This window comes from Crotalus tigris, unplaced genomic scaffold (assembly GCF_016545835.1).
Source record: "Crotalus tigris isolate CLP2741 ecotype Arizona unplaced genomic scaffold, ASM1654583v1 scf7180000019052.340009, whole genome shotgun sequence".
Classification (NCBI taxonomy): Eukaryota; Metazoa; Chordata; class Lepidosauria; order Squamata; family Viperidae; genus Crotalus; species Crotalus tigris.
Window position 1 is genome coordinate 175068 of NW_024097346.1, and position 25993 is coordinate 201060.

The 25993-nt window shown below is 44.7% G+C and overlaps 1 protein-coding gene across 3 annotated transcripts in view; it reads left to right on the plus strand.

Annotated features, from left to right (window-relative positions):
• EPHB3 (EPH receptor B3) overlaps positions 1 to 25993 on the plus strand; it is a 138509-nt gene that overhangs the window by 53064 nt on the left and 59452 nt on the right. For all 3 annotated transcript variants that reach the window (XM_039358656.1, XM_039358658.1, XM_039358657.1), the window contains one exon: positions 5082 to 5754. In XM_039358656.1, coding sequence (XP_039214590.1) covers positions 5082 to 5754 — 673 coding nt within the window. The remainder of the gene's footprint in view (positions 1 to 5081; positions 5755 to 25993) is intronic.

Here is a 25993-nt window from a genome sequence, read left to right on the forward strand (position 1 = left end):
CCACCAAATCTGGGCGGCTCCCAATCCAAAGTTAAAACAGCATACAAAGCCATATTAAAGCTATAAAGCCAAACATGTTAAAAACATTAAAAACCAAAGAAACTTGGTGCCAATTTCTGAGGACCAGTCCTCCAATCTTATCCTAGTGCAGTAGTGGCAAGGCTATGGCACGGGTGCCAGAGGTGGCACTCAGAGCCCCCTCTGTGGGCACGCGCGCCGTCGCCCCAATCCTAGGCCTTCAGCTGGGTTTTATAAAACCTTTTCGCTTTAGGCCTCCGCTGCCATGTGCAAAAAAAAAAAAAAAGTTCAGTCAATTTCAACTTCTCGTGGGAAAAAAAAAAGATCTTGCAAAGTTGGAATTGATTGATTGAACTTTTTAGTCCCACCCAGTCTGCCGTTACCACTGCAGTCACGCCCACCCAATGGGCCAACCCACCCAATTGGCCACACCCAACCGGCACTCAATGATGCATAAGTGGATTTGGGTTGCATTTTGGGGACTCAGTCTCTAAAAGGTTCGCCATCACTGTCCTAGTGCTTGGGGACAAGCCAGGTCTTCAATGCTTTCGAGAAGTCAAGCTGTTCTCCAAAGCGCCTAAAGGCAGGACAAGAAGCAACTGATGGAAAGTAATCAAGGAGAGAAGCAACCTAGAACTAAGGAGAAACTTCCTGACCGTTAGAACAATTAACCAGTGGAACAACCTGCCTCCAGAAGCGGTGAATGCTCCAACACTGGAAGTTTTTAAGAAGAGGCTGTCTGAAAGGATGTAGGGTATCCTGCCTGAGCAGGGGGTTGGACTAGATGACCTCCAAGGTCCCTTCCAACTCTGTTATCTTGTTATTCTTAATTATTCTTTTGTTGTTCTTAATTGATTCTGCTATAAATGATGTGAAAACCAAACTTTGGATACAAGCTCCATCCCAGGTTTCTATCACCTGTGTTTTTGAACATTTAGAGGTTAATGTATTCCAAAGCAGCCTCTTGGTCCTTGGCTGTTGGGAAGCGAGCATTTGCCCTGTGGGCACCAAGCGTTCTCAGGCCCCATTTGTTTATTAATTTTACTGGATCGCGTTATTCATTAACACCTTTATTGACTTCCTGACTGCCAGAAAAGGTTTTGCATTTAGAAGCAGTTAGCAGCTGGAATGGCTATTTCTCCCCACTTCTTCCGCACCTTTTGCTCACAAAAGTTTTTTTAAGTTTTTCTTTAAGTAGGCGGCCCCACTTCAGAATGCAAGTGGCTTCGACGTTTTTTTTCCATTGCATCTCATTCCCAAACAAGGAAGGCTTCGCGGTCCGTCAATGCTGGGAGAAAAAAAATCTGTCCATCTTCTCTTTGCACCAGTCAGAGTTGATAGGTGAAGGGTTTTTTGTTTTTTTTTCCCTCTCCCAAGTCTGGGCTAGGAACACCGCAAGGACCTGCTCAAGTTGTTTGTACCAAATTTTCTATTTGGATTTCCAGTTTTGAGGTCGAGTCACGTTTGCTAGTTGATGCTGTGCAGATTTCATTTTTTTCGTTTTGTCCTGCCGGTGCTTTCCAGTTCATCCACTCTCCAATGGGAATTTGTCTCTGGAGTTTCTCAGTCATCCAGGTCTGTAGTTGTCCCAAAGATGGTGTTTTTTTTTTTTTTTCAAAAGGCAATTGGACTTTCTTTATTTTCCTTGGAGACTTTTCGCTTCTCATCCAAAGAAGCTTCTTCAGTTCTGACTGAATGGTGGAGGAGGGAAGGATTTATATTCCTTGCAGTCCTCTGGTCGTTAGCCCTCTTTCTGAGGATCGTTGAGGCCATTTGGAGGTTTATCTGGAGATTTATCTCAGGTGACCCTGAGGGCACAGATAAACCGCCAAGTGGCCTCAGTGACCCTCAGAAAGAGAGCTAACGACCAAAGGACTGCAAGGAACATAAATCCTTCCCTCCTCCACCATTCAGTCAGAACTGAAGAAGCTTCTTTGGATGAGAAGCGAAACATCTTCAAGGAAAAACAAAGTCCAGTCGCCATTTTGAAAAAGCACTTTTGGGACAAAAGGGAATTGGTTTTAATATAAATCAAAGAAAAGGGGCGCTTCTTTTTGATGGAACCTTGGGTTTTTTAGATAATGAAGGACCTCAGATAGCAGACAGACTGTCAGGTCAGATAGCTGTTGATTTCTCTCAGCTTGTCCTCAGTTTATGGCCACAAATAGGATCAATATTTCTGTGGCTAAGCAAAACAGTGGTTAAGTGAGCCGCACAAAACATTATGGCCTTTTCGTCACGGGTTGTTAAGCCAGTCACTGCAGTTGTTCAGTGAATCACAATGTGGTTAAGTGAATCTGGCTTCTCCCACTGACTTTGCCTGTCAGAAGCTACCAGGGAAGGTTGCAAATAGAATCTTGAAATAGAATAGAGCTAGAAGGGACCTTGGAGGTCTTCTAGTCCAGCCCCCTGCTCAAGTAGGAGATCCTATATCGTCTCAGACAGTTGAATGTCTAGCCTCTTCTTAAAAATCTCCAGTGATGGAGCACCCACGATTTCTGGGGGCAAGCTGTTCCACTCGTTAATTGTCCTCACTGTCAGGAAGTTTCTCCTTAATTCCAGGTTGCTTCTCTCTTTGATCAGCTTCCAACCATTGTTTCTTGTCCTTCCCTCTGGTGCTCTGGTGAACAACCTGCCCCCCTCTGCCTTGTGCCAGCCCCTCAGATACTGGAACACTGCTATCATGTCTCCCCTGTTTCTTCTTTTCTTTAGACTAGCCCAGGGGTAGGCAACCTTGGCTTTTATGACTCGAGGACCAACTCCAGAATTCCTGAGCCAGCATGGGGGAACTATGGCCCCTTCATGACTCATGGACTTCAACTCCAGAATTCCTGAGCCAGCATGGGGGAACTATGGCCCCTTCATGACTTGTGGACTTCAACTCCCAGAATTCCTGAGCCAGCTTGGCTCAGCTTGGAAACCTCTCCTTTTCCCCTCAGCATGGCTGGCTCAGGAATTCTGGGAGTTGAAGTCCACGAGTCATAAAGGAGCCAAGGTTGCCTATCCCTGGACTAGCCAAACCCAAGTCCTGCAGCCATTCTTCGTATGTTTTGGTCTTCAGGCCAGGAATGCTGCGGCCATTATAAATACATGCCAAGCACTATATTTTGATTACGTGACTGTGGGGATGCTGCGATGGTTCCCTAAGTGCGAGGACTGGTCATGAATCACTTTTTTCATTGACATGGTACCTTCAAATGGTCACTAAACAAATAGCTTTAAGTCAAGGACTACCTGCATAGGTATGGCAAAACCATGGAGGTTTAAGTGGTAAATGTTGCATAAAGAAAGACATCCCATTCTTGGTATCTGAAATTTAAATTTCTTGCGATTTCAGAAGAAGCATTATCTAATTATACAGGTTAGTCCTAGATTTGGGTGGATTTTCCTTCCGGTAAATTAAAAGCAAATCTTCCCCTTGTTTCTAGTCCTTATGATACATGCAGGCATTGAGGCAGTGTCACTTTTGATATAAAAGAAGCCGGATATTAAAGTAGATTCTCAACAGACAAAAGAGAACTTTCATTCTCTGCCCTCCACCCTACTATATAAGGCAGTCCTCGAATTACAACAGTTCATTTAGTGACCGTTTGAAGTTGTGACGACACTGGAAAAAAGTGACTTATGACACACTTAAGGCCGTTGCAGCATCCCCGTAGTCACGTGTTCAAAATTCAGATGCTTGGCAACTGACTCATATTTATGACGTTTGCAGCGTCCCAGGGTCATGTGATCCCCTTTTGCGACCATCTGACAAAGCAAAGTCAATGGGGAAGCCAGATGGGGAAGCCAGATCCACTTAACAACCGTGTTATTCAGTTCACAACTGCAGTGATTCACTTAACAACGGTTGCAAGAAAGGCTGTAAAATGGGGGCAAAGTTCACTTAAGAAATGTCTCACTTAGCAACGGAAATTTTGGGGCTCAATTGAAGTCGTAAGTCAAGAACTACCTGTAATCCACATTAAGAATAAATAATAACAGGTAGAAAAGGAATTTCGCAAAGGAAGAGAAACAGTGCAAAGTTTCCCAGGATATCTGTGGTAGTTTATATAGGTTGAAGGATTCGTAGCAAATTACTCTTCTATCATCACACCTAAAATTTCCAAATAGTTTTCATTTGAAATGGAAAAATAAATACCTTCATTCTCACAACAAAGACCTGATTTGCCACCTATATTGCCTATAGATGTCAACTTTGTATAGACAAGGCTAATAAAATATGGAACTTGTTTATATACAATATGGCACATTAAAAAAAGAAGGATAGTTACATAAGTGTACTAGAAATAAATATATATGCACTTGAATAATATTTACATTAGTTAAGTAGAGAATTTTAACCGTTGACTATTATGCTCTTGTTTTCGTTTCCCTTGTATTTTTTTTCATTTTTAAAGCACTTTTTAAACGTTTTTTTTTCTCTTTGAGAATTATGTTATTACCTACGTAGTTCTTGACCTACGACCCCAATTGAGCCCCAAATTTCCATTGCTAAGCAAGACAATTGTTAAGTGAGTTTTGCCCCATTTTACGACCTTTCTTGCCACAGTTTTTAAGTGAATCACTGCAGCTGTTAAATGAGTAACATGGTTGTTAAGTGAATCTGGCTTCCCATCGACTTGGCTTGTCAAAAGTTTGCAAAAGCGGATCACGTGACCCCGGGACACTGCAACCGTCCTAAGTACATGCCAGTTGCCGAGCTTCCAAATTTTGATCCTATGGCCCTGGGGATGCTGCAAGGGTCATAATATGAAAACGCTCATAAGTTGATTTTTTTTCAGTGCCGTTGTAATTTTGAACAATCACTAAACAAATGATTAAGTCCTGTAATTATTTGGGGGCATTGTTCCTTTCCTTTCTCCGCATTGATTATAAAAGCAATTAAAAATGTAAATAAGAATGCTTTTTTAAAAATATATATATAGTTTGCATTTGGAAAAGGGACTCCGTGGTGTTCCTGAAGATCGCCCTTCCCTCATAGCCCATCCCTGCCCCTTTTCCCGAGACTCCCCTGTTTTTGGGGTTGTTAATCCCCCCAATGCCGTTTTCGTTTTGTCTAGTGGGAAGAAGTCAGCGGTTACGATGAGGCCATGAACCCCATCCGGACCTATCAAGTGTGCAACGTCCGCGACACCAACCAAAACAACTGGCTGCGCACCCAGTTTATCCAGCGCCATGACATCCAGCGGGTTTACGTCGAACTGAAGTTTACCGTGAGGGATTGTAACAGCATCCCGAACATCCCCGGATCTTGCAAAGAGACCTTCAATCTTTTCTATTACGAATCGGATACTGACTCAGCCTCGGCTTCTAGCCCTTTCTGGATGGAAAACCCTTACATCAAAGTGGATACTATCGCCCCCGATGAGAGCTTCTCAAAGCTAGAGTCCGGCCGGATGAACACCAAGGTGCGCAGCTTTGGACCCCTCTCCAAAAACGGCTTCTATCTGGCCTTCCAGGATCTGGGGGCCTGCATGTCCCTCATCTCCGTACGCACCTTCTACAAGAAATGTTCCAGCACCATTGCGGGTTTTGCCGTCTTCCCGGAGACCTTGACTGGGGCAGAGCCGACCTCCTTGGTGATTGCTCCGGGAACCTGCATCCCCAATGCGGTGGAAGTATCGGTGCCCTTAAAACTCTACTGTAACGGGGATGGAGAATGGATGGTACCGGTAGGAGCTTGTACTTGTGCAGCTGGATACGAACCGGCCATGAAGGAGACACAGTGCCAAGGTAAGATGGCACCAGCTTTGGTGCCCTTGGGTAGCGTTATTGAGGAGACTTGGCTAATGGCCCTGACATTGTCCAGGGAAATTCTTGAATTCTGGAGTTGGAAGGGACCTTAGATCCGACTTCCTGCTCGGATCCATTAGGCCAGGGGTAGGCAACCTTGGCTCTTTTATGACTCGTGGACTTCAACTCCCAGAATTCCTGAGCCAGCCATGCTGGCTGGGGAATTCTGGGAGTTGAAGTCCACGAATCATAAAAGAGCCAAGGTTGCCTACCCCTGCATTAGGCCATGTTTCTCAAACGTGGTCCCTTGAAAATGTGTGAACTTCAACTCCCAGAATTCCCCAGCCAAGTGCATTAGGCCATTTGTGACAGATGACTATCCATCTTCTGTTTGGAAACTTCTAATAAACATTTATTGATAAGGACACTTAGGGCACTTGAAACAGAAAAGTCTGTTTCCAGTCTCCTCCCTTTCCTCTCTCTCTCTCTCTCTCTCTCTCTCTCTCTCTCTCTCTCTCTCTCTCTCTTGAATTTCAAAAGAGAAATTGGTTAATGTCCTCCACCTCAAGCAAGTTCCTTATTCCATCATATGATAATTTGTGCAATCTTTTCATTTGTGTGTGTGGTTTTTTTTTAACTACACAAACATGTCCAAGCCATGTTTCTCTTTGCAGTTTATGTGCATTCTGGGCCAACAATGAGTTTAGATCAGGGGTGTCAAACTCAATTTCATTGAGGGCCGCATCAGCATTGCGGTTGCCCTTGGGGGGGGGGGCGGGAGAGCAGGAGGGGTGTGGCCTGCTTGGTGGGTGTGGATGGTGTGGGTGTGGTCTATTGTGTGGGCATCGTTCACATCAAGGGTGCCTATGGGGGCCTGGGCAGGAGTGGGACAGATCTGAGGGTCTCTGGGAGAAGGGGGTGGGACCGGGGCAAGTGCCAAGGCATGGTCCACTGGAGGAGCCTCACTGCCTTCCGAAAGCCCTCCGCCGGAGCCCATCAAGTCAGATATGTGAAGTAGGCGAAGGCCATTTGCTGGTCACTTCCAGGCCATGGTGCATTTCTTCATTCCTCACAAAGGGTGACACCTCCCCAGCATGCACCCAGGGGGCAGGGCCGACGTGGCAGGGGCTGGTTCCTCACTGTTTCCAGATGGCCTTGTGGAGCTAAGACTGAATGCGTTTCAGCATAGATGGCCACCACAAAATTGTACATTGGCTCCCGGTCGGCCTGGGCCAGGGCCAAGGCAGCAGGGGCCGTTCCCTCACTGTTTCCAGGATGGCTTCGCGGGCCACACGAAACCACTTCGCGGGCTGCATCTGGCCCCCGGGCCTTGTGTTTGACATGTCTGGTTTCGATCAAGCGATAGAGAAGGTAGGAGGGTTGCCTGCCTCTGTACTGAGCAACTTAAATGCCCACAACCAAGATTGATAAAACCACGACGCACACTTGCTGACACCAGGTCGCAAACTCTGCTTTTATGGGCTTGCATCAAGATATTGACGAAAATACTAAGTTACAGGTTCTTAGCCCCATCCTTCACCCGGATAGAAGAGAATATCTGCCACTCAGGGTTGAACTGTGGAGTCCTTGGAGTTCTCTGAGTTTAGTTGTTTTCTTGCAGACATCTCGTTACCAAGCTAGGTAACATCATCAGTGCATTGATGATGTTACCTAATTTTGGAATGAAGCATCTGTTAAGAAAGCAGTCAAACTCGGAGAGCACCAAGGACCTTATGTGTAAAAGGAAATGTAATCTGGGGTTTGCCTGTCTTATAGAAAACACTTCTCTAAGCATGGAGAGAGGCATTCCCAAGAACGTGGCCTTTTTTTGACTCCCAACATTTTAAAAGACTGAAATATTGTCTCAGCTCATTCCTAAAAGTTGCAAGAGAGCCAGCAGAGCATTGCTTAAAGCTGTGTCTCCCTGTGCCTAGTTGGATTTGTTGCGTGTCTGAATGCGATTTATCTTTTCTAGTTTGGGTCAATTCAGAAATGGTTCAAACCAGGGATTTTCAAACGTGGCCCTTTTATGACTTGTGGACTTCAGCTCCCAGAATCCCTCAGCCAGGCACACGTGCCTGGCTGAGGGATTCTGGGAGTTGAAGTCCACAAGTCATAAAAGGGCCACGTTTGAAGACCCCTGGTTCAGACAGAACCACAAGAATGACTGCTGTTGGTGCTGACGGGTTCTAGCGTGGAAGCCTGTTACGCACCCGTGGTCCTGAATGGGTGGCAAGGCAGGATGCAGTTGTCTAGATAGAAAAAGAATGAAAAATCAATCTTAGCAATCAGGGGCTCTCAAGCAGCTCTTTGCAGCAAGTCTTAGCGGGGGTAAAAGCCACCTAAATTTAGCTATAAGGAGGTGAATTACAGCCTTCTCAGAACAGGTGGGTTGAATTCCGAGCCAGCTGGGCTGAAGGAGACATTGACCCTAGGGCAGGGGCCATAACAGGAGGTTGCTGGCTTTGCAGACGTGCTATTTTTAAGCCTCCTGGTCTTACACAGCCCGCGGAGGAAGCCCATGGCTCTTCAGCCTTTTAAGGCAGGGCTTTTCAACCTTTTCACCCATTGTACCACTTTTAGGATATGGCAACATCCGAGTACCACCCATCGCTTAGCAAGGTGTCAAAAACTTGATGACCCCCCCCCCAAAAAAGGAAAAAAGTGATAAAGTACAGGTAGTTCTCGACTTACAACAGTTCATTTAGTGACTGTTCGAAGTTACAATGACACTGAAAAAAATGCCCCCCCAAGCCACAGCCGAGCAAGACACCTGCCTGCCCGCCTGATGGCGCTCTTCCTCCTGTCCAAGGTTTTCATTGTTGTGAGCATTTCTGTTGAGGATTGGCAGTGGGGGTGGAGTGGGGGTGTTTGGTTTTTATTCCCCCCGTCTGCTGAGTGGTTGCAGCAGGTTTTGGTCACTTCACATGACCTTGGGACACTGTGACCATCATAAATATGAATCAGTTGCCAAGCATCTGAATGTAAATCACAAGACCCTGGAGATGCTGCAGCATTCCAGCTGATTGGCGCTTCTTCTGGGCTCAGCAGAAGCGCCAGGATCAGCCCCGAGCTCCAGCTGGAGCCTGGCACTGATCCTGGCGCTTCTACTGAGCCCTGCAGCTCCAGCCATCTCTCACTCAGGCTTGTGCGGTGCTGCCACCGGTTCAGCTCATTCCCCTCCCCTACTACCACTTTTCTAGGATGGTCGCGTACCACCTGCCGATGCCAATGTACCACAGGTGGTACCCGTACCACTGGTTGAAAAGCCCTGCTTTATATGATCCAAGGTGGTATCTTGAATTTGCTCTGGAAAGATGCCTGCCTATGATCAAGCTTGGATTCTCTCAATATGCAGGGAATGTCAGATTGCAAAGGTCACTACCCCCTTCCCATGAACTGCAGCCTCGCAGGTAGAACACGAGAAAAGGATGGTCTTTGCAATTGGGGCCTGCGAGACTTTGTGGTGAGCAGTGAGGCTGGGGCCCCTGACACATACACACACACACACACACACACACACACACACAAAACACACACAAAGCAGTCTGGTCTGTTTGAGATCAAGAGAAGTGTTCTGGCCCCTTTTCTCACCCAGATCCAGGAAAGTAAAAAGGAAGGTGATTGGAGTTTCTTGCCCAATACCCTGAAATAGAGAATTAAACAACCCTTGTGCAGGAAACTAAAAAAAAAAAAGTTATTTTACCAGGCAGTCCACTGGGGGAAAAGGTTTCATGGAGAAATTCCTTTGTAAAAATATATGAAGCCAAATCTTTTTTGCACGGTCTTTCTCCACCTGGGTTGTTTTAAGGTGCAGGGACTTCAGCTCCCAGAATTCCCCAGGCAGCATGTTGATGTGTGGCTGGTGGAGGAATTCTGGGAATTGAAGTCCATAAGTCTTAAAGTTTGTCGAGTTTGTAGACCCCCTGCTCTAGAGCAAAAGGACTGGATTCATACATCATCCTGAGCAACAAATCACAGTTGCTATTTACATTTACTTGCTAGGCCAAAGCCATGATTGCTTCATGGGATGCTATAATTCAGAGGTGGGCAACCTTGGCTCTTTTATGACTCGTGGACTTCAACTCCCAGAATTCCTGAGCCAGCATGGCTCAGCTTGGAAAAGCATGGCCAGGAGGTTGCCTACCTCTGGCCTAGGCCGCTTTATGACTCGTGGACCTCAACTCCCAGAATTCCTGAGCCAGCATGAGGGAAGTATGGCCCCTTCATGACTCGTGGACTTCAACTCCCAGAATTCCTGAGCCAGTATGGCTCAGCTTGGAAACCTCTCCCTTTCCCCTCAGCATGGCTGGCTCAGGAATTCTGGGAATGGAAGTCCACAAGTCATAAAAGAGCCAAGGTTGCCCACCCCTGCTCTGTTCATACAATCTTTTTAAAATAATAGATTTGCATTAAGGCTGCAGGTAAGACAAGTGAGATTAGGAACACAAAACCAGTTTGCAGCTTAAGACTGTCAAATCCGTTTTTTCTCCAAACATAGCTGTTTAAATCCTGCATATCCGGTACTAAGATGTGAAAACTTAGCTGATTGAGAACTGCTGATTTTTTAAAAAAAAAATATATTATCAACTATACACCCACACATTTTCCTTTCTGCTTATATAGGGGCATAAGACGGCATACTATAATAAAAAAAATACTGTTGCAAAAAACCATAAATGAGTACAAATTAAATTAATATCAAATGTAAACATTACTATTTTTAAAATCAGTTAACAGGTAAAAAGTTTGGTGAAACAGATGGACATTTTTAGCATGCGATAAATACCTTGGATCTTTTTTTCAAAGTCTCCTGCTGTTTCCCTCCGTGGCATCTTACAGAAATGAATTGCATCAGTTAATAATATATCTCCCTTTCCTGATCAATCTTTCTATTAGATTAGGCTCTGCAGATGTAAAAGTCCTGGGAACACACTTGAAATTACAGAATAGATTTCTGGGGCAAACCAGCATGGATTTTTATAACACACTTTCAAACGAGAGCAAGTTTTCAGGGCGCAGTCGAGCTACTTGGTGGCTTGTGAACAATCAGAATATTTCAGATAATCTTCTGTCCATCTTGTCCCCTTGTACTGGCTCAGTGGAGCATGATCGTGCATTTTATCCACCCAGCAGAATCAATAAAAACCTGAGGAAAAGCTGGGTGCATCAGAAAGGCTTCTGTAGTCCTCACTAGAATTCTTCTTGTGGCCAACTGCATAGCTTATATTTCACAAAATAGAGGATGGGATCCTGCAGTATGCAAATCTAGGCTAAAAGACAGCTGGGTAAAGCTTTGCTGTATTGATGACAATGAAAAAAAATCTATCTGTCTGTCTGTCTGTCTGCCTGTCTATCCATCTATCCATCCATCCATCCATCCATCCACCCACTCAATCCACTCCATCCATCCACCCACTCAATCCACCCCATCCATCCATCCACCCACCCACTCACCTATCTGTCTGTCTGTCTGTCTATCCATCCATCCATCCATCCATCCACCCTATCTGTCTGTCTGTCTATCCATCTATCTCTCTGTCCAATCCACCCCATCCATCCACCCACCCATCCACCCACCCACCCACCCATCTATCTATCCACCCACCCACCCAATCAATCCAGCCATCCCGTCTGTCCGTCTGTCCGTCTGCCTATGCCTGTGTTTCTCAACCTTGGCAACTTTAAGACATGTGGACTTCAACTCCCAGAATTCCTCAGCCAGCATGGCTGCTTGAGGAATTCTGGGAGTTGAAGTCCAGATGTCTGAAAGTTCCCAAGGTTGAGAATGAGTCATTTAGGCTGAAGGTAGACTGAGATTCAACATGATGCAGAAACTAAATTGTTCTCCTCACATGTTGAGCAGACCCGGGCCATCGTATTAAGTAATCATATTGTTATTTATTTGTAAGTATTGGAAAATGACTCTTGTGTTTGGCCAACCTGAGTTTTACACGTGTGAATTTAACAGATGATAGCAATGGCAGATTCCAAGAAGACGCCTTGTCTGAAATTCTGGAGATAGTGTATAGCCGTTGTGGTTCATAACAACAGAGACCCTAACCTTCAGTGAATTTCTCTGGTTCCCTTGAAGAGCCACCCATGCTGGTGGCAGGGAGTTCCACAGTTTAATTTTGCATTGCCTGGTAGACTTACTTCCTTTGATTTATCCTGGATATTCCACCTTCCTTGGGTTATCCCAGTTTCTAGCACAAAGAGACAAAGTGGGAGAAGCACAGCAATGCATAATTTCTTAAATCCTTTCCCAAGATTTTTGAGGTGGGCTTTGGGTAGCATTGTCAAATCTTGGGATTTGTAGTCCATTTGAAAAGTCTCAGCTTTTGAGCCCTCTGTTGGTTGCTCAACCTGGTTCTCCTATCCTGGCTTGCTACCTTGGGCCACTTTCTTGGCCAAAACAGGAGAGTTATTCTCCAGCATGTGCTCGGATCTTCTGGCATGCTTGCTCAAAACTTTGACAGACATGGATTTTGCTGTCAAGTGGAGGATCAGCACCCAGTCAGGTTCTTGGCATGTCTCCAAAATAAATCTTCATCTATTACCTTGCGCTCTGGGTAATTTTACAACCACCACATCCCCAGGAAAAAAAAAAGAAAGAAAGAATGGAATGTACGTGTGTGTCTCCTTCTGCCTTTAGGGCTAGCGATCTTCCAATTGAGAATTTTCATGTCCATAAATGAAAACAGATTTTCCAAGTCTTGAAGCTAGCCAGATTTCCTGTAGGTTGTGATGAGGCTTTTGCAAAGGTTCCTGTACTTCTTGAATAAAGCTTGAGAGGGATGTGGGGTTTTGTTTTTTTTTTTCCCTTTCTTCTAGCTGTCACCTAAAAAGCTGGTCTGCAGAAATGCAACTTTGCAAAGCTAACCTGGTTAAGTTTTTCATTCCGGGGAAAGAAGGTTAGAGGCGTCCTTATTTTTCTATCCCTTTAAAACAGCACAAATTTCTGCACAGCGTGGCATTTTTTATTTTTTTACAAAATCCACAACCCTGAAAAAATTTCATTGGCCCAAACAATTTGTATTAAGGAGGCTTTTATCTTACTCTTATCTCCTAACCCTCCTCCACCAACTGAGTATATAGGTAGTCCTCAATTTACGTCCACAATTAAGCCCAGAACGTCTGTTGCTAAGTAAGGCAATCGTTAAGTGAACCATACCCGATTTTATGACATTTTCTTCCCACGGATTTTAAATGAATCGCCCTGGTTGTTAAGTAAGTCACATGGTGGTTAAGCGAATCCAGCTTCTCCCAGTGACTTTTCTTGTCCTGAGCCAGCTGGGAAGTCCGCAAATGGAGATCATGTGATCCCAGGAAGCTAGAAACATCATAAATACTTGACAGTTCCCTGGAGCCAAAATTTTAATCCCATGATGATGATGATGGGGATGCTGTGATGGTCGTAAATATGAGGACTGCTTGTAAATCACTTGGTAAGGGCCTTTGTAATATCAAACAGTCACTAAACGAACGGTGTGTAAGTCAAGGACTACCTGTACTTGGTATGCTCTTAGGTCCTTTAGCCTCTTCATCTACTTTTAACACAGAGGTTGGAGGCTGGGCAGGAAAGCACGACTGCTGAATATTTAGGAATAAAATACTCCAGGCTATGATACTGTGGAGCAACACTGCAAGTTTCAGTTGCCACATCCAAACAAGCTGTGCAGTGCGTTGGCCATCTGGAGTCAGCAGCTTTCGTTTTCTTCCCATAGCTTAGGTGTCAGCCACAGCATGTTGATAAACAGAATGGAATGGAATGGAATAGAATAGAATAGAATAGAATAGAATAGAATAGAATAGAATAGAATAGAATAGAATAGAATAGAATAGAATAGAATAGAATAGAATGTGGAATGGAATAGAATAGAATAGAATAGAATAGAATAGAATAGAATAGAATAGAATAGAATAGAATAGAATGTGGAATGGAATGGAATAGAATGGAATAGAATAGAATGGAATGGAATAGAATAGAACAGAACAGAACAGAACAGAACAGAACAGAACAGAATAGAATAGAATAGAATAGAATAGAATAGAATAGAATGTGGAATGGAATAGAATAGAATGGAATGGAATAGAATAGAATAGAACCTTGGAGGTCATCTAGTCCAACCCCCTGCTCAGGCAGAAAACCCTATACCATTTCAGACAAATGGCTGTCCAGTCTCTTCTTAAAAACTTCCAGTGTTGGAGCATTCACCACTTCTGGAGGCAGGTCGTTCCATTGGTTAATTGTTCTCACTGTTCTAACCTCCCAGGATCCAATGTGAGTCGGTCCCAGGGACCAGAGGTTTAATCTTCCGAGCTTTCGGACTTGTGCTGGAGCCCATCCTCAGGGAACTACCAGAAAGTTCCACATATCTTGCTAGAGAGAAGTTCCCTAAGGATGATGGGCTTCCAGCATGTGTCCAAAAGCTCGGTAGATTAAAAAAACCTCTGATCCCAGTGACAAACTCAGATTGAATCCCGCAACATTATCCCAGGACATGTACATTTGCCTTCATTCGTGATAAACAACCCAGCTCTGTGCAGGTGAGTAGGGAACTACCTTGGCTGTGGAGATCTTTGGACAGGGTCTTGGAAAAGGGGGACGTTGTGTCGTAGTTGAGAACTTGGATGGCAACAGTTAAGAGTCTGAAGTTGCTTTTTCCCATCTGGGTGTTCTCCAGTTGGCTGAACCTCAACTCCCAGAATTCTCAGTAGTACCTATATTAGCTGTAGAACTCTGGGAACCATAGTCTACACGTCTGGGAGATTCTAAGGCTGGAAGGCAGAGTTAGAGCATTCTTTAGCTACTTGAAAATGCGTGGATTTTGACTATTGAAAGATGTTGGCTGGGGAATTCTGGGAGTTGAAGTCCATACTTCTTCAAAGAGCCAGGGTTGAGAAATATTGAATTAAGAGTTTTAGAACTGGGTATCTGGAAGAGGAATTGTGCAGGAAACTCCAAATCGATCTTCAAAGCATTTGAAGAATCCCCGAGGTCAGATACGGCCTGCAGATCAAAAGGGCTGCATGCTGTTGCCAGGAATTCAATGAGTAAACAGGAGGGTGTAAGGACACCAAGAGAACTAAATTTCAGATGCTGATGTGAACGAGTTGGCTGAGTTATAATTCACCACTTTCGGTGGGAAGGTGTAGTATTTCTGCTCCAGTAATATTGCTGGCAACCTCTCGGGATTATTGCCATGTAGTTGTGAGCTGGGAGGCTTCAGCATGCAACAGGATTTGAATTGGGCTCAAATCCTTGATGTAGGCTTACAACTGAGTCCATCTATCATCTTTGGGGCTCAGCCTAAATGGTCATCTTGACAGTCAGGAAGTTACGTCCAGGTGGCCTATGTGCAAACAATCAATCAGAATAGAGCTGGAAAGAACCTTGGAGGTCTTCTAGTTCAACCCCCTGTTCAAGCAGGAGACTTTATACCATTTCAGACAAGTGACTGGCTTCTTCTTAAAGACCTCTTGAAGCACGCAAAACTTCTAGAGGCAAGCTGTTCCACTGGTTAATTGTTCTCGTTGTTAGGAAGTCTCCCCTTTATTCCAGGTTGGTTCTCTCCTTGATTAGTTTCCATCCATTGTTTCTTGTCTTGCCTTCTGGTGCTTTGGAAAATAAGTTGGAACCCCCCCCCCTCTTCTTGGTGGCAGCCCCTCTAATATTGGAACACTGCTGTTATGTCACCCCTGGTCTTTCTTTTCTCTAGACCAGCCATACCCTGTTTCTGCAACCGTTCTTCATATATTTTAGTCTCCAGGCCTTTAATCATCCTAGTGGCTTTTTTCTGCACTTTTTCCAAACTCTCAACATCTTTCTTGTAATGCAGTGTTTCTCAACCTTGACCATTTTAAGGCATGTGGACTTCAACTCCCAGAATCCCACAGCCAGCAATGCTGGCTGTGGGATTCTGGGAGTTGAAGTCCACATGCCTTAAAATGGTCAAGGTTGAGAAACACTGTTGTAATGTGACCAGAACTGGATGCTGTATTCCAGGTGTAGTCTTCCTAAGGTTTTATGAAGTGGCACTAATACTTCACGTGATTTTGGTTCTATGCCTCTGTTTATACAACCAAGGTTTATATTAGCCTTTTTGGCTGATAATAGACACGGTGCGGGCCTGCGGAACGCAGACCTGGCATACGTGTTCAAACGTGTAGCCATTTTCAGCGTTGGTCTTGTAGCCTTCGAAGGCATCCCAGGAGAAGTGTCAAACACACCAAGGCTGCCCACAAACAAACCATGGCTTGCCATGGAGTCCACACTCTCGGGGGGGGGGGAGACCCTTGCAAATGTTGGCAAGACCTGAGCTTGGACTACAATCCAGATGCCAGCAGCCTGACTCACTCCAAGATGGGTTTGGTCTTTTATGGACTCTGGCCTGCTCCCCTTCCCTCCCTCCCTCCTTCTGGCAGATGTGAGAGCCGGTTGAAATTGCCTCCACAGTAAATAACAATAAAAAGGGAATTGCGGCTCCAATGACTTTACAGCCAGCTCTTTTCTAAACTTCCTGGTCTTTGGAGATAGCTCGATGGGCTTTCATCTCCCAGCCAACTGTGAGGAGGGGAGCCACCACTGGAACTGGTGCTCCGAGCAGTTAATTATTTTGCAGACGCAAACAGCACGTCTAGAAGATGGAGGCCCAGCCCTCTCGGCCCCGAAAAAAGACGCCAGCCGGCTTCAAAGATGGGTTTGGCAGAAGATCTATTCTTTTTATTAGACCACCCTTTAAGGCTTAATAACGGCCATTACGTTAGCCTGCTCCACTTTCCCCTGGCAGCTCCTAGCCCAATTGAGGTTGAAAAACATGGTTGGATTTGATTAGCTCTCCGATGGGTGACCAACAGGAGATTCCAAGGCCGGAGGGGAAGTTGGAAAAGTGGAAAGCATTTCAGAGGGAGAGGCGGTGGCAAACCGCTTGGGTGCTGCCGCTGCCAAGAAAACGGCAGGGAAGTGGCCACGTAGACAGCCGAAAGACGCTTTCTTTCTGGGGATGAATTTGCTTCTGTAAAATCTGGGATTTTAGCCTTTTTTTTTTTTAGGTTGCTGCTCCTATCCGCTTCCAGGGGTACCCGAAAAAGGGAGGGGGTCAAAGGTGTTTTTGGGGATGGATGATTGAGAATCTCCGTAGACCAGTGGTTCTCAACCTGTGGGTCGGGACCCCATTTGGGGTCGAACGACCATTTCACGGGGGTCGCCAAACAACGCAGTCCGCCATTTTTTCCCCCTTTTCCTTAGCTGTGCTACTCCCTTTTATTCTATTGGCTTTTGAAAGCCAATAGAACCAGTGTTTCTCAACCTTGACCATTTTAAGGCATGTGGACTTCAACTCCCAGAATTCCACAGCCAGCAATGCTGGCTGTGGAATTCTGGGAGTTGAAGTCCACATGCCTTAAAATGGTCAAGGTTGAGAAACACTGGATAGACTCTCTTGAATAGAGTCCAATTCTATTGGCTTTCAAAAGCCAATAGGAATTGTCCAGGCTGTCTCTGCCCTGCTGAGCCCGCCCAAAGTCCCATTCTGCAAATGGTGCTGCACCAGTTGAGTAGTCCTCGACTTACGACCGGTTGAGTAGTCCTCGACTTACGACCTGTTGGGGGTCGCGGCATGAAAAAGGTTGAGAACCACTGCCATAGACAAAAGAGAGGAAAAACTTTGTAAAAGGAAAAATTGGGAGGTGGGACAGCCTTTGGGAAGCTGAATTCTTTGTTCATCATTCCTCCTTTCTTTTTTTTTTTTTTTTTCCCCCTTCCATCCTTATGGAGTTACCGCCTGGGAGTGGAGGGTTTGTGTAAAAGAATTATTCTTGTCAATTTTCTGGAGCAAATAAGCAGCTTTAAAATGGTAAATCTGGGCTGGGTTCCCACAGTGCACTTAGCCAGGTGGGGGAAATTGCTCACTGGTGTATTCACACAACCTATTAAGCTCGCTTCATGTTAGCCTTGGGGAGAGCATGTTGGGTTGTTGTGTTTCATATCTGTGACGGCTGCAGTGATCACTTTTTAAGACCTTTTGACAAGCAAAGCCAGATTCCCGTATCAACTGTGTTCCTAATTTAACCAACTGCAGTGGTTCACAGTAACAACTGCCACAAGAAAAGTTGTAAAAAGGCTATAAGAGGTTGCAGAATTCATTTAACAACTGTCTGGCTTAGCAACAGAAATGTAGCCGTAAATTGAGGACTGTCTTCTTGTATAGTCCTTGCTTGCTTGCTACTATCCCAATTAGCGTCCGATAAAGTCTTAATGTTGACCTTTCCAAAGCTTGTGGTCTTCTGTACATGGGTGTTCCCTGATGCCATTTAAATGTTAAATAAATCTTATCAGGGTCAAGAAAGATAATACCCTAAATTCCTGTTTGGGCTTCTGGCCTTTAGTTGAGAGTGGTGCTTTTATTACAATCAATAATAACAAAAGTGGATTTTCAGGAACATTGGGTTTTACACACACACACACACACACACACACACCATTCTTCAGATTATTTCTTTTCCTTCATTTGTGTGAACCCTTTTCAAGCACAGCACTGCCTGTGGGATGCTTGGAGGGCTATAATTTATAAGGAAAAGAAAGAGCTTTTCAACCGTGTGAATTCTCAAAATGGGATGGGGGTGATTAGCAAGTGTTCCAAAAGTCTGTTAGTTATCATTCTCAGAGCCAACAGATTTTATTTCTGGAGTACGTAATGTTGTTGTTTTGAAAGGAATTTTACTTCTTCTTTTTCCCCCCAAAGCATTTCTCCTATCCATTAGTGTTTCTCAACCTCAGCCCCGTTAAGATGTGCGGACTTCAACTCCCAGAATTCCCCAGCCAGCTGTGGGGAATTCTGGGAATTGAAGTCCGCACATCTGAACAGGGCTGAGGTTGAGAAACCCTGTGTTATGTGCATCTCAAGGTTTTTTTGGACTGTGTGAAAAAACCAGTGAAAATCTAAAGAGAAAAAAAAAACCACTCAAATGCAATCAATTGTTTATCGCTAGAGCTTTTCCTCTTGATTGGGTTGCTGGGAAATATTTTTTCTTTTAACTAACAGGTTCCAGAGCCTGAATTTTTATTTTATTTTATTTATTTTTTTGAAAACCCCTGCTCTCTATGAACGAATCCAGAGCATCAGTGTTCATGAAAACAGCAGGCCCTTGTAAATAATTCTTCTTCATATTGAGATTGATGAAATGCTCCAAGCACAGAAAAAGCCTCCCGATGAACCAGAATTGCTATAAATCTAAATCCAGGAATTTATTCAGAAAGCAGTGGAGCGTTTGACTCAGGCCGAGAAACAGCAGCCTCCATCTCATTAGCACTGTCCTTTTTTTTTTTTTTTTTTTGGATATTGAGGATTTTAAGGGTGTATATATGTGTGTGTGGGGGGAAGCTTACAATTTTTCATGGCTCATTTTTTCCCATCCTGATCCACTTCCAGGAAAAGGGGGGCCCTTGGCGCCCGAGTTTTCATTAAGGCGTGCGTGGCATGAACAGCGATTGCTTTTATGGAAGTGTAACTTTTGAATCCGAAAATTAAATCTCTTTAAAAGAAGCGAGGAACCGCAGTTATTCTAATGCACGTATAAGCATCCTGTGTTAACACGCCCCAAGTTAGCAATTTAGGGAATGTTGAATCTGAGATTTTGGAGAAGAGCAGCTAAGTTAAAGCAGAAACCATTGAATTAAGTCAGTGATGGAGAACCCACGTCAAACGTGACACGCCACACAACTTTTTGGATGACACGCCAGTGTTCGCCAGCACCCAACAACTGTTCTCAAAAGCACACCCCATTCTCGTGCAATTCTTGGAGGCTGTGCGTGCTCTCCTATAACATAGAACAGTGGTGGCGAACCTATGGCACACGTGCCAGAGGCGGCACTCAGAGTCCTCTCTATGGGCATGCATGCCATGTGTCGAGCCCTGCGAGGCCGCTTTTGGGACAGAGACGCCGTCAGCCAACCCCGCCGCCCGGCAGCAACCCCACCTAAATCACCGGCGCTGCTGCTCAGCTCCGTTGGCAAGTTAGCCTGGCATTGCTGCTCTCCTCCCGTTCGCTCGTCAGAGCTGCGTGTGACATCATCTTCAGGCGCCTCGCTCTGTGCGACATTCTCCTTGGAGCCTCACAGGGCCGACAGAGGACAGAGGAGAGGCCGGTCGCTAAGAAGATGTCTAGATGTGTCGCTGGATGGGCTGCTAGTCCGGGAAAGGAGCGGGAAGGAGGTGGGACTGGGGTTTATGCCTTTTAGGACGGATGTTGGTTTGTTGGGTGGGGCTAGGTCCGGTGTGGGTGGGGCGGGCATGCTCCTTATGTAAGGCACTGAGAGCAAGCCGACTTTATTCCTGTACGGAATGCAATAAACGTCCGTGTGTCTCTCGTTCCTGCTTGCTGGCTGTTTTTGGGACCTCCAAGATAGGATGACCGGACATCATGCCCTGGAGATGGCAACTGTGCCTCTTCAACCAGCCGCCTACTAACTCGCCAAAGTCCCACATGGCCGGATGCATCCCAGCACCCGTGCGCTCGCTGGCCTCTGTGTGCAGGAGCTGATGGTGTCAGGCAGCAGCCGCCCCAGCCTCACCTTGCCCTGTGACAATGGCACCCCCACCCTGCCTTGCCTTGCCTTGCCTCACCTCACCCAGCAGAACGAGCCTCCTCTCCACTGCCCCACCTTCCAGAGACCCCCTGGATCTCCCCCAACCCTGCCCGGCCCCCAAAGGCATCCCTCCCACGAGCAACATCGGGGTGATCACCCCCAACTTGGCCACACCCACCCAATCTGCCATGACTACCACAGCCACGCCCACCTGGCACCCGGTGATAAATAAGTGGGTTTTGGGTTGCAGTTTGGGCGCTCGGTCTCTAAAAGGTTCGCCATCACTGACATAGAATAACAGAGTTGAAAGGGACCTTGGAGATCATCTAGTCCAGGGGTCCTCAACCTTGGCAACTTTAAGACGTGTGGACTTCAACTCCAAGAATTCCTCAGCCAGCAAAGTCCACAAGTCTTAAAGTTGCCATGGTTGAGGACCCTGATTTAGTCCAATCTCCTCCACAAGCAGGAGACCTATCCCACTTCAGACAAATGATTGTCCAGTCTCTTTTTGAAAGCCTCCAGTGATGGAACACCCACAACTTCTGAAGGCAAGCCATTCCACTGCTTAATTCTTCTAGCCATTAGAAAACTTCTCCTTAGTTCTAGGTTGCTTCTCTCCTTGGTTAGTTTCCATCCATTGTTCTTCGTCTTGCCTTCAGGTGCTTTGGAAAATAGGTTGACCCCCTTTGTCTTCGTAAGAGCCTCTCAAATATTGGATCACTGCTATCATGTCATCCCTAGTCCTTCTTTTCTCTAGACTAGCCATATCCAGTTCCTGTAACCTTTCTCTCATATGGCCTCTAGACCAGAGGTCCCCAACCCTTTGGGCACTAGGGACCAGTTCCGTGGAGAAAGATTTTTCCACAGATCGGAGGATGCGTGGTTTTGTGTACTTCCTGGATCCCAGGGATGGGGCTTTGCTTGTTTGTGCGGACCGGTTGCTGATGTGCCGTGGCCCGGTACTGGTCCACAGACTGGGGGCTGGAGACCCCTGCTCTAGACTCTCCAGAAGTTACCTGATCTTCGAAGGCTCCGCAAATGAGTTGGGTTTAACTCGTTTTTCATTCTTAATAACCATTCGACATTTCTTCATACAATACATAACACCATACCGGATTGGACTATATTTTTTTAAAAAAAATAAATGAGTACATAAGGAATTTCTGAAGTTGAAGCTCAGATACTTTGGCTAGCTAAGGAGAAGAGCGGACTCATTGGAAAAAAAAACAGGTGATGGGAAAGATTGAAAGGAAAAGTAGAAGGGAAAAGCAGAGGATGAAATGGTTAGATAGACCCCATGAACATGAATTTGGGCAAACTTTGGGAGACCATAGAGAACGGGGATCCTGGCATGCTATGGTCTATGTGAAAAGTCAGACACAACTTAGCAACTGAACAACAACAACAAGCAATTGTTTCTCTTTTGTTAGGGGCGGCAGTGACAGCCCAACAGAATCAAGTTAAACATTTTCTGAATTTTTGACACATGAAGCCTAAAAGATTTGTCATCATTGGACAAAGGTGATTTCTAGATTTTGATTCACATGGTTCAAATCTGGCAGCTGAATCTGAACCAAATAGATCAGGGTTTCTTAAATTGTGGTCTGAGGATCCCTTGAGGATTTATTTTTATTATTATTATTATTAGTAGTAGTAGTAGTAGTAGTAGTAGTAGTAAATTATTATTATATTATGTTATGTTATGTTATATTACATTACATAACATTATATTACATTATATTATATTATATTATTGTTACATTATATTATATTAATGTTATATTTTATTATATTATATTATTATATTAATGTTATAATATAATATTACATTACATTTATGCACTGTCCATTTCACTGTCCAGAAGATTCCCCAAAATAATCAGAATTATTTTCCAACTATGGAAGACATTGTCAAAACTTTTAAAAGAATGTAGCTTTTCTCATTATTAATATTTTTTTAATAAAATGATTGGGGTGTTTTTCTGTGAAAAAAAATATTTTAATTAGATGACTCTCTGATAGGTTTAATACTGTTATTTTTACATGAGTCCATCAATGAATATTTTTAATATAGATAAATGTAAATATAGATAAATGTAATCCATACAAACAAGAGCTGTTTTGAGGTCCTCCGTAATTTTTAAAGGAAAATAGAGGAAAGAGCAAAGTGTATGATTTGCAAGCTGGCATACTGGCATCTGATAACCAGGATTCCTAATTAATATCTCACAATAGTGTTTCTCCTTCCCACTTTTAATATATAAGTGCTCAGAGAAAATCCGAGTGCTATGTAAGAGGGTAGATAAGAATAATGTTTTTCAGTGTTGGCAGCTTGAAGATAACGGTGGATTTCAACTCCCAGAATGCCCCAGCCAGCAGGGGGGAATTCTGGGAGTTGAAGCCCACACGTCTTTAAATTGCCAAGGTTGAGAAACACTGGGGTAGAGGGATTGGTTCTCGGTTCCAGGTTTGCAAGTTTAAAAATGACTCTTAAAACGTGACCAAAAAAAAGATTATGAAATGTAGATTTAAAATTCGGCTCTCCCCCACCCCCTTAAAATGAGAAGATCCGGTGGAGATTAAAGGGCCCTTGGGATTAGCAGAAAAGGAAAATACTAATCAATGATCAAGGCTGCTTGGAAAATTAACTGGTGAAAGCTGGACTGAAAACATATATTTTAAGATTTTTTTTTTTAAAGGAAAGCAGAGAGGAGGAGGAGAGGAAAGTAAGTCTAAGTGAAAGAAGAGATTTTTGACCATAGCTTTGCAGGACTCTATAATCAAAACTAGCCACCTGGGGCTTAGGCGTTCAGATGGGGGAGTTAAGGGGGGGGGGGGTCTATCCAGTGTGGGTGGCATGAATCAGGACAGCAGGGAACGTATGGAGGGACTGTGAGCATCCCATAAAGAAGGGACCCAGAACAAATACGTTTTATTTCTGGCTAAAGTTGGGTCCTGGACAAACAGCAGCTTCTGCTTCGGATACCACGAAGCCCCCCCCCCTCCCAAAAGGGGACAAGGAAAACAAGTCGTGGAGAGATGATGGGTAACGTCCCAGACCATCCTGCAGACCTTGGTCAAGCAAAGTCAGTGGGGAAAGCTGGATTTGCATAATGGCCATGCGGCTCACTTAACAACTGGAGTGGTTTGCTTAATGACTGCCGCAAAAAGGGTCATAAAATCAGGTGTGACTTCCTTAACGACCACCTTACTTACAGCAGAAGTCGGAAACCATCTCATTAAGGTTATCTTCTGGAGGTGGGTGTCGTTGGGACAGTGGCCATCACCTATCCTGGTAACCAATTTACAAGAAAGTCCAGGCTGGGCCTTTAATATTTACAAGGGAGACCACCAACTCCTCCTTGATTACAATGGAGCATGCAACTCATCACCCAAAGGAGTTTTTACACCATTGTCAGTTCTTTCAGAATATAAGTAGTCCTCAACTTACAGCAGCTCACAACGTGACCATTTGAAGTGGCAACGGCACTGGAACAAAAGTGACTTCACGATCTTTTTTCACACTTACGACCATCGCAGCAGCTCCATGGTCACATGATCAAAATTCAGAGCTTGGCAACTGGATCACATTTAGGACAGTTGCAGTGTCCTGGGGGTGGGGGTGGGGGGTCACGTGATCCCCTTTTGCGACCTTCTGACAGGCAAAGTGGGTGGGGAAGAAGCCAGATTCACTTAACAACAACATAATTTTGGGCTCAATTATGGTCGTAAGTCGAGGACCGCCTGTAGTGTGGATCCAAAGCAGTGATATCTAAATGGGACCCTCTAGTTTTTTTGTACCTGGGAGACCTTGCGTTCTTTGTACTTGATTTTATAAAAAAAATATGAACTCTGTGGATGAACAGATGGAAATAGTGCTGTTTCTCCCCCTCCCCCTGTTTAAATAGACTATATTGACTAAGACCTATTAGCTGTGTGTCTTGCATGTGTGTGTTTGTACTGGAGTGATTGATTGCCATTTGGAATGCCTTATCTGCACCCATCCATCTGAATCCTGGTTTGTTGACTTTTTAGGAAAGGATGCAAAAGCTTTTAAGCCGAGCTCTACTGGAGTGAAAAAGTTTGACCTTTGTGACCCAGCCGCTAGGCACAAATATTATTCCATTACCCAGGTTTTCGTCTTGATTATTCATTAATTGTGGCTTGATCTGGTCTGCTGCATCCTTCCCTAAAAATTCTCAGTCTCTTGACTTTCCGGGACTGTTTCGAATCACTTCAAAACTGGTTAGTTGGCACATCAGACTTCTCACAGCGAGAACTTACTGCGTCATTTGTGAACAGATGACGATGCCCGTATATTTTCTTTCTTTTAAAAATATTCGGTTGGTTTCATTCTTTTTGAGCGCACCCGCCTGTTTGCTTTCTTTGGGAATGAACAGTATTTTTTTTTTAAAAAAAGTTTTGGAGTTTGTAAACTTACTCTCCCCTGAAAAAGGTTCTACGTGGCCTCTTAATTCTCAGAAAAATACCGGCCACATTCAGAAGTTCGACTTGGCTGAATGAAAATGCTTTTTCTCCCTCTGGGCTGGCAAAATTTTAAGCATCGCCAAGGCAGCAGATTCCAGATTTTCGTGTTTTCTTTCATTAGCTGAGCTCAGAATGGTGTTTAATTTTCTGGTTAGCTTCAAACGAGACACTTTCAATAATCAGGGTTTGAAATTGGCCGGTTTGAAAATTAATTTGCTGTGCTTGGGTGATGCGTCAAGTGCCAAAGGAGGGAAGGGAAGCGTGTCCAAGAGCTCATTAAACTACCTGTGAGCGTATGGTCCGAACGCTGCAATGACTTTCCTGGTTCTGTTTCTGCCAAAAATGGGATTTGGGAGTACAGGTTGTCCTCCACTTACAATCACAATTGAGCCCCAAATTTCTGTTGTTAAGTGAGACATTTGTTAAGTGAGTTTTGCCCCATTTTATGACCTTTATTGCCACAGTTGTTAAGTGAATCACTGCAGTCGGTAAGTTAGTAACCTGGTTGTTAAGTGAACCTGGCTTCCCCATTGATTTTGCTTGTCAGAAGGTCGCAAAAGGGGATCACATGACACTGGGATGCTGTGACCGTCATATATATGAGCCGGTTGCCAAAGGTCTGGATTTTGATCACGTGATCATGGGGATGCTGCAAGGATCGTGCCTGTGAAAAAAGGCCATAAGTCACACTTTTCAGTGCCTTGTAACTTTGAACGGTCACTAAATGAACTGTTATAAGTCAAAGACTACCTATATATGCAGCCTTTCTCTGTCAAGGAAATTCACTTGGGCCAGTCACGTCACCTCTGTCCAATGTGCCTTGAAAAGGGTGGGAAAAAGAGGAGGTGAGTCCATTAAATCTTCCAGGAGAGATGGGAGTATAGGTAGTCCTCTACGTACGACCACAATTGAGCCCAACGTTTCTGTTGCTAAGCAAGACAGAAATCATTGTGAACTTTTACAACCTTTCTTGCCACAGTTGTTAAGTGAATCGCCGCAGTTGTTAAGTTAGTAAACCGATTGTTAAGTGAATCCGGCTTCCCCCATTGACTTTGGTTGTCAGAAGGTCCCAAAAGCATCACGTGAGCCCAGGACACCGTAACCGTCATAAATGCGAGTCAGTTGCCAAGCCTCTGAATTTTGATCACGTGACCATGGAGA